This window comes from Ochotona princeps, chromosome 25 (genome assembly GCF_030435755.1).
Source record: "Ochotona princeps isolate mOchPri1 chromosome 25, mOchPri1.hap1, whole genome shotgun sequence".
Taxonomy (NCBI): domain Eukaryota; kingdom Metazoa; phylum Chordata; class Mammalia; order Lagomorpha; family Ochotonidae; genus Ochotona; species Ochotona princeps.
In genome coordinates, this window is record NC_080856.1 from 18,702,645 (window position 1) to 18,711,925 (window position 9,281).

At 42.5% G+C, this 9,281-nt stretch overlaps 2 gene segments (V, D, J or C); both read right to left on the reverse strand.

The window, feature by feature from the left end:
• LOC131483381 (T cell receptor beta constant 2-like) overlaps positions 1-3,574 on the reverse strand; it is a 41,092-nt gene extending 37,518 nt beyond the window's left edge. The window contains 2 exon segments of the C gene segment in view: positions 3,015-3,302; positions 3,422-3,574. Of these exon segments, the coding sequence occupies positions 3,015-3,302; positions 3,422-3,560 (427 nt within the window).
• A 1,566-nt stretch (positions 3,575-5,140) lies between these two features.
• On the reverse strand, positions 5,141-7,549 carry LOC131483329 (T cell receptor beta variable 27-like). The segment is given in 3 exon segments: positions 5,141-5,208; positions 7,012-7,305; positions 7,422-7,549. Coding segments are annotated over 3 exon segments (477 nt in total).
• Positions 7,550-9,281: the final 1,732 nt, after the last annotated feature.

Here is a 9,281-nt window from a genome sequence, read left to right on the forward strand (position 1 = left end):
CTCTCATGAAGTGTTTGCAGGGTATTTCTTTTCATAGCTCTTTTTTTTTTCTTGTTAACCTTTTTTCTGAAATCAATGCAAATCTGATGTCTCATAGGAGTTTACTCTTGAATATTGTAATACACAATCAACCCACATCTATTCCAGCTCTTATCATTGGGTGCTGCAGCCCAGCCCAGCCCTGCCTGGCCAACCCCAAGACCCACCTCTCACATGATTCAGCAGGTACTGAGACCTAGCCCAGCCTATCCTATACCCACTCCGGATCTTGTGAGCACCAGTTGCTGCTGGAGCCTAGCCCAATCTGGCACGCCCCAGATCACTCCACACCCAGGCCAAAGGATACTGCAACCATGTCCAGCCCACATCATTACTCCCATCCCAGTCGTCACCATTACCAGTGGGAACCTCAGACCAGTCGAGGTGTTCCCTTAGCTTCCCAACCAGGCCAATTCTCAGTCATAGATCTTCTATGTGCCAGTGGTTGCTCTGAATCCATCTCCCTGTTTGACCGTTGCCATTAGAAGCTGCGACCTTGCCTGACTTGGCCCCCTCCAAGTCCCAACTCTTGCTGGTGAGTGCTGCAGCCTAGTGCTCCCCGGCCTGCCTCCATCCATGGCTTTCATGTGTGCTGGCGAGTGGCAGTTGATGCTAAAAACCCAGCTTAACTTTCCCACGTGGCAGGTGTATCTGTTTGGAGCTGAAAGGCCCTCCAGTTTCCTTCCTATAAGCCCTTGTCTCAGCTCCATAGTTTTACCTGCAAGTGTAATAGCCAGGTTGGTGGAAGTCCCTGAGAAGTCACTCCTCACCTGTCATGTGCTTCCTCATCACCAGAACACCTCTAGGCCCATTTCCCTGAGCAATCCATAGTCCCCCATGCCTACAAGTATGCAGATCCCCAAGCCGGTTCCTCTTGTGGTGTGCCATGCCAGCCTGGCCTTCCCAGAACCCACAAATGCTTGCACATAGGTCCCCAGATTTTGTTGCAGTGTGCCAGTGTCTGCCCCCTGCCTATCTAAAAAAAAATAGGCAATTATGCTAGCACACTGGTATAGTTAACACAAATTTGGCATTAATCAGGCCCAGGATGCCTGCCAGCTAATAAGTGCTTTTCTCCCAGCAATGCTTAACACTCGCCTAGGTACAATGCAACTTAGGCAGTTACCTATAGCTGGGAACAATGTATTTTCATATACCGATTTCATCTTGTTAACCTGTTTGCAAATTCTATGCAGCTTGGTATTTTTACAACCCTCATATTTCCTTTTCACTTCCAAAATAAAAGATTGTTCATATTTATTGGCAGGGTAGTATGCTTCATTTCTTCTGCTGCTGCTTTTTGTTTAAAGACATTCATTTGAAAGATTTACAGAGAGAGAAGCATGCACACACAAGCACGCAGAGATCTTCCACCTGCTGGTTTAGTCCTCAGACGGCTGCCTAGACAGGGCTGATAAGGCGAGTTTCATCCAGGTCTCCCATGTGGGTGGCAGCAGCCCAAGCACTTGGATCATCTTCTGTAGCTTCCACCAGGATATTAGCAGGGAGCTGCATCAGAAATTGAACAGCTAGGACCTGAACGGGTGCTCGCATAGGCAACATCTCAGGTGGCTGCTTTACTCATTATGACACAATGCCAGCCCCAATATGTTTCAGTCTTTAAAAAGACAGACATTTCTTCCAAATGTTTTCTAAGTTACAAGCGTAGCCTAATGTTTACCACCTGCTGAGTCATACATTATTCCTCCTCTGCTCAGAATTTTTACAACAATGCGTGATAAACAGAGGTCCTAGAGAAATGCTTGTTTTTAATTAATTTTTTTTCCTTTTTTAAAATGAATAAAAAATGTGAAAAGGTCCATTGTCTTGAATCAGCACATGGACATGGTTTATCCAGGGTTTAGAATGCATTAACGCCCTCTAGTGTTGTATCACAAAGCAAAAAAAGGTTAAGTAGAGAATGGAAATAGAGTAGGACCCAGAAAAGCAAACATTCATCGTGAATGGCAGAGCAGGGCTTCATTGTGAAGATACGAGAGGGTTTCTGCTTCCTGTTGGGACAAGGTGTTAGAAATTTAGCTGCATAACATCATATCATCTTAAATTAAGGCAAACATGTGGTATTTAACCTTTTGGGATTGGCTCATTTCCCTTAGCATTATGGTTTCCAGTTTGGCCCATTTGGCCACAAAGAACTGCATTTTGTTTTTTTTAATAGCTGAGTAGTATTCCATGGAGTAGATGAACCATAGCTTTCTTTTTTTTTTTTTTTTTTTCATCCTCATTTACATGTTATGTTTTGAATGTTACATGTTGTGTATAAACTAAATTGAAGTATAGGTGAGGTGGTCACAGAAGGTGGCTGGGAACCCGCATTTACTTTTAACATATTGGTTACTCATTACTATGTCAATTAATTCCATAATGATGTAAATTTTTGCTGATGGTATGTTGGAGCTTTCAATTGACTGGGATTATACTCTGCTGGCTCTGTCATCAGACCAGAGAGGGTATACCTAAGAAGCCGTTGAACTTGACGGGACAATAAGATGCTGGACTCTATGTTTGGTATATGCTTGCAATGGGGAAATCTCAACTGAACTTGAGCTGTGGTTATGCAATAAGGTGGAGGAATCCACCATGGTGGGAGGGTTTGGGGAGGGGTGGGGAGAACCCAAGTATCTATGTAACTGTGTCACATAATACAATGTAATTACTGAAGTTAAATAATAAATAATTAAAAAAAAAAAAAAAAAAAAAAAAGAAATTTAGCTGCAGACAACAAAGGAGGTGGCGTGAGCTTACGATGGTCCCTGACTTGGAAAGAGGAGGTCACCTCTTAGCCTCCTGTTGAGATGCATGCTTATGGAGGTGCTTACTCCATAGTGGCCATTTCCCCCATAGGCACACATGTGCCATAGGAGCCAGCATCAGCTCTGAGTTAGGGTCAGTTTCCTCTCAAATCTGCTCTTTTTGTGCAGAGAGGATGTGGCTGTGCAATGCTGTGGCTGAACTGCTGGCACAGTGGTACACAGATGTCTGGTTGGTGCTTGCAGACTCCAGGGTCAGGAAGAAATTCTCTCTCTTCTTTCTGGAGACACTGTACCCCTCAGAGACCTCTCCTTCCTCATTATTATCAACATCGTAGGAGAAATAAATCAGCTGTAACCCCAAACCTGGGTCTTGTCGATACCAGTACATCCGTTCATGGTTCATGTCCTGGAAACATTCCAGCAAAACCTTTTCTCCCCTCCGCTTGACCATGTATCGTGCGATCTGAATTACTTCTGCATTCATAAGATCTGTCGGAGAAAGGTAGAGGAGATAAATGAAGAGATGAGGGAGCCTGCTGAGAGAAGAAGCTGGTGTCCAAAACTTAGTAATAAAAGGAAAGAATTGACCAACAACTCTTTGTACTCACCTACTGCCAGGAAACAAAGGGCTATGCCACAGAGGAATCGGATTGTCATGGCAGTAATGAGGAAAGAAAGCGGAGTCTTCTTCCAGCCCCACGCTGCTGGTTGACTGCCCGTGATGTCATCATCTCTGCCCACGGTCATGATACATCAGCTATTATCTAGCATACAGAGCCTGAGCGTATGAGTGTGCTATACAGGAAAGGGGGTATCAGTGTGTGTGTGTGTGTGAGAGAGAGAGAGAGAGGAACACACACACACACAGAAACAGGGAGAGAGAAACACACAGAGAAAGGGGGGAACAGAGAGAGAGAAACAGAGAGAGAAAGAGAAACAGGGAGAGAGAGAGAGAGAGAGAGAGAGAGAGAGAGAGAGAGAGAGAGAGAGAGAGATGGAGTGATTAGTTTTCCCAGAGGATAATAGTCTCTCTCTTTTTTTTAACAAAGAAATTTCTTTTTCATGTTACTGTATTGTTGATGGTGATGCGAAAATGCCCACACTCAGATTTACCTGGTTGATGGGATGAAAAAGTACATGAACCATGAGGGTGTGGATATGGTTAGCTGCAGATATTAACTGTAAAAGGTGCATTATATGCAAGGAATTTAAACATAATGAGGCTTTGTTACAGGGCCCAGCGCAGTAGCCTAATGGCTAAAGTCCTCTCCTTGGATGTGCCAGGATCCTATTTGGGCGTCGGTTCTAATCCTGACAGTCGCACTTCACATCCAGCTCCTGCATGTAGCCTGGGAAGGCTGTCGAGGATGGCCCAAAGTCTTGAAACCCTGCACCCATGTGGGAGAACCAGCGGAAGCTGCTGGCTCCTGGCTTCAGATTGGCTCAGCTCCAGCTGTTGTGGTTGCTTGGGGACTGAATTATTGGATGGAAGATATTCTTCTCTGTCTCTTCTTCTCTCTGTATATCTGACTTTGCAATAAAAATAAAATAAACATTAAAAAAAAACTTTGTTACAGTGATTCTGCTTTTGTTATCATTATGTGCCAGTTTCTGAACAAATCACATGATAAATGCTCATTTATTTCATTTGGTGTAAGGTAAAATGCATAGAAACTAAAAGTTGTACTGAGTGAGACAGAGAGGAGAAAAGGGTAGTTGTTGTTAAGCTCTATGAAATTCCAGTTTTGCAAGGTGATTAACTTCCAGAAGTATGCCACACAGTGTTGTACCTGTAGTTTACCATTGTGTATTGTACACCTAGAAAACTGTTGAAAGGACAAATCTCATGTTAAGTGTTCATATCAAAATATCTCATCAGGGTTATTTGGGTGCCAGTTCAGGACCATTGATCACAACAAAATGATCAGGTTCCCATGATGCTTACATTTTGAAATTAAAGTTCACTTGTAGTTTTTGAACTTAAATCATCAATTAAAATTTCCTAATGGTATGTGCATTTTTGAAAATTTTACTATATCCAACAAAAAATCAATTATAGTCACAACAGTTGGCATGTTCTTCAATAGTATACAACGGTCATTTTGGTTTTGATTACATTACTTACTTTTGACATAACTGTAAATGCAAATATCTAATCCAGTATACTCAAGCTTACCATAAATCAAGTAATATTGACGCAGCTACTCAATGCAAAAGCTCTGTGCATTTCAGTTTCACTGGATGATTTGCTTAAACAGGGATTTCAAACCAGTCATTTATGTCACTATTAGAATGGGTTTTCTTTTCAATGTTTTTTCACAAGACCTTTAGATACTAAAAGCTACTATTGTTGATGAAATCTGAGTTGTATAAATGTATGTGATAGTCTTACATCCTAAAATGAGATAATCAACTGAGATTTAAATTGCTTTTGGCATATAAAGGTAAATAAAAGGAAGGGCTTCCAGGGTTGAGGAGGGAGTCTCTGTAGCCCTTGGCACAGAAGGAAGGTGGTATATGGGAGGCTGCATTAACATCAGTTTAGTCTGTGCAAGGGCCAAGGCTGGGAAAGCTCCATTGAGACTGCAAAGGCAAGTACGAGAACAAGGATGGTGACGGCTCTGTTGCAGGTGCTGCCGTTCCCCACTACCCAGGGTTGGATGCCAACTACAGCGCAGGAAAGGAGAAGAGTGCTTAGTTCTTCTGTTGTCATAGCTGGGATCTAGAAGACAGAGCTGCCTATCTGTGGCAAGTCTTTTTGTACAGAGAGGAAGTGGCTGGGCAGTGTTGTGGCTTAACTGCCAGCAGGGTATGAGTAGCTGGGCATCTGAAGGTGGGGAGAAATGCTCATTGTATTTCGAGAAACACCAGTCTCCCAGGGACTTCCGGACACTTGTCTGGATCCACGCATCTAGTTTGTAGTCTGTTTTCCAATTGCACTGCCAAAGCTTTTCTTTTCTAACCCTAAAACCTGAAGAACCGGGGTCCTAGTAATATTATCTATGGATACTTTTGAAGTTAAATGGAGAGAACCGAGGAATGGTTTAAGTGTATAAAAACACTAGGGACGGGCAAATCGAGTTCAAGGGGATCCTATCTGTGCCCACAATGCACTCATTACAAGGAGAGAAAGGATGACACAACAAAGAAGCCTTATTCATCTGAAGGCAGAATTCATAGTGATCTCTGGATGTTCGTGTTAGCTCTGTGTTAGTGTTAGTGCTGTTACAAGACTATAGGATACGAGAACTGATCCAAACAGCAACCCACAGAAACCTTGGTGGACATGACTTCTAACATGATTTACAGAGGAACCATTAGTTCCTTATGGGATGTACATCACAGCTTTAGACTCGACTCAGCACAGGCCACTTCTACGGACCTGAGAGAAGTGTGAAATTTCTGGATAGGATGGAGGTAGCCTTGGTAGCAGGAAGAAGGCATGTATCCTACATAGCAGAGGGAGTAGAGAGATATGTGGGTCAGTGTACACTGGATACATTATCTTAATAATGAAGGGACACTGAAGGGTATTCAGCTGCAGAGGGTGATTTTTTGAGTAAAGTTTTGTGGGTATGTTTGTGGGTAGAGAGCTGGCAGACAGACTAACTTTTTGAGGAATCCAGACATGAGATAATATTTGCTGGAACACAGTGTTATCATGGAGACTAGAAAAGTTAGCAAAATTTGCAGGAAATTTAGTGCTTACTCAGTTTGAGTATTTGGGTGGATGGCATACCATCCATTGCAAAGAGGAAGAAAGGAGCTAGGCGACCAAGAGAATAACGCAGAGCATGGTTTCTCCCTATGTGACGAAACATCCAGGAATAGCACATAGAATATGGAAGCATATTCTTTTGAGAATGATTGGAATGTTTTGTCTGGGCAACAGCATAGTTGAAGTTGAATGGTGCTCTCCCCAGTGCTAGACTTAATACAGTTAGCTTTGTCTTACCCAAACTTTGAAAAATTCCTAGATGTGCATGTGGGATCAGGGCTAGCCCGTGGGAGTTACCCACAACAAAGGGGCTGCATTGTATATAAGTACCCAAAGCATGAGACTGAAGATGTGCTTCTGTGGGCAGGAAGAGTTGAGATTTTCCTATGGCTTGGGGTGGGGCTTCCTGAGGGAGACATCTCTTTGTCTTAGTGGTTGCTTTTTTTTGTGTAGAGAGCAGCTGGCTGTGAAGTGCTGTGCCATAACTGCTAGCACAGAAATACAAGGAGGTCTGGTTGATGTTAGTTGACTCCAGGGTCAGGGGGAAATTAGCTTTCTCTTTTCTAGAGACTGTGTACCCATCAGGGACATCTCCATCATTTATAATATTCACATTAATCGAATAGTAGATCAGCTTTAGACTCGACCTTGGGTCTTGTCGATACCAAAACATAGCATCATGGTCCATGCTCTGAGAGCAGGTCATTGTCAACTTCTTTCCGGTGCCCGTGATGATGTATTTTGGGGTCTGTGTCACTTTAGCCTCCATGGAACCTGTGAGGGAAAGAAACAGAGAGCTAAAGGCAGTGCTGATGCTGCACCTGAAATGGCACTCCTTGGGGAGAGCACTGAAGCCAGACCCAGGAATGCCCATGTGCTCTGAGACTCACCTAATACTCCGAGGAGACAAAAGACCCCAAAACTGAAGAGTTGGGGGCCCATGGCAGCAGTGGGCACGTGCCTGTCAGCCCTGGAGGCTCTGGTTAGTTTCTGTAATAACTTCATAGAACTGGGACACCTCCAGGTAGTCACACCCCTATTCTCAGAAAGCTGATGTGTGCACAGGCAGGGATGGCCCAACTCTGCAACGACATTTGGGTTCAGTGTCTGCTCCTTAGGCTTTTAGAAACTGCTACTGTTGATTCATACACCATATTTTCCTGCAAATGCACTCTTGTAAACATTGTCAAATATTCATGTGTTTTGAATTTCCATGATGTAAGTTAGTATAACAGATTGGATAGTGTCTTCCTGACATAGGGTATGTTGTCTTCTCCTCCTCCTGCTTCTCTGCTATCCCCTTCTCTTCCTCTTTCTCCCTTTTTAGTTGCCACCTTTTTAAGAGTCTGATGTATAAAACATCAGTCAAATTCACATCTTGGATTAATTTCCTCTTCTGATTTCTGCTTAAAAGTCCCTGGCACACAGTCTCTCTGCTCTGTGGCAGACGATCTGAGAGCCAGATGTTCCTAAGGATGCCACTGGGTATGTCTTCTCGTTCTCCTCCAGAAGAAGCTGGGGAAAAGCAGAGACAACAGTGTCACGCTGCTCTCAGCTGTTTCAGCATCTTCACCTGCTTTTGTCAAACACTTTGCTTGCCTGCTGTCCTCGCAGGTTAATGTGCATAGATGGTTTCAGCCTGGATTCTGTTGCCGCTAGGAAGCGTTTTCTGTATTCTGGCTCCATATCATAGAATCTTCAATTGGCACTCTGACTTGTCATGCTGGCGTCTCAAGTAGCAGATTAACTACTGTGCCATAGCATCAGTTCCTGAGTTTTATGAAACAGAATATCTAATTAATTTTATTTTTAAAATTAAAATTGCAAATTCTTTAATTCTTAATTTAAAACATTTTAAATTATAGTGGCAGAATTTAAAATATGAATATTACTCGGTACTTCAGAAGGTTGGATTAAAAGGTAAATTTATATTGAAATCATGCATAGGTTTTTCATTATACACATGGTTCCAGAACACATCCAACATTGTGGAGACTGATAGTTACAGTTCAAAATATTATCTTTTTCCTGAAGCTTACTTCAAGATGCGGGTTATTTAACAGGTAACTGGGTCTACATTCCCATGAGTCAATTCACACTCAAGCAAGTGACTTGCTCTTGCCCCGCCTCTTTGCCTGTGAGGTTTCTTTGGCCCCTTTTTACCCCTCTGTATCTCCTTTGATCTTTGGCATATTGTTGTGAAACAATTCATTTATGCGTCCCTAGCCCATCCCTACCTCTTTTTCTCTACACTTCTTGACCTTTTCTCTCTTCTCCTCTTCAGATACTGCTTAGTAGAATTTCTACATCTCAGCCACATCTTAGGCAACAGGAATGACAACAGTAATTATGCCTTCATCCATATAACTAGGAAACATTTATTTAAAATGCCTGTAGGATGGTACACATTCAAGTCATTTAAATATACAGCAATCTTAGTTTCTTTTTAGTTTTGACCCAACGTATAGACTGTAGAATTTTTATTACTTTTTATGTTTAGGTCACTCAGCTCAAAGGAATTCACATATGTGTTTTCCTATGTGCTATTCGTAATCATAGAAGAACTCAAATGATAGATGTTTATATATTGAGTTTTCTGGTTGATAATACAGTATTTGATCTTATCATTTCCCCCCTCATATCGTTAGCTGAAAGTTGATGTTTCTATTAAAGAATGTGTTACTGCCCTCTAGTGGAATATTACAGTGACAGACAGAATGGTGATTCCCTTAGAGATGTACAAGCCCTAA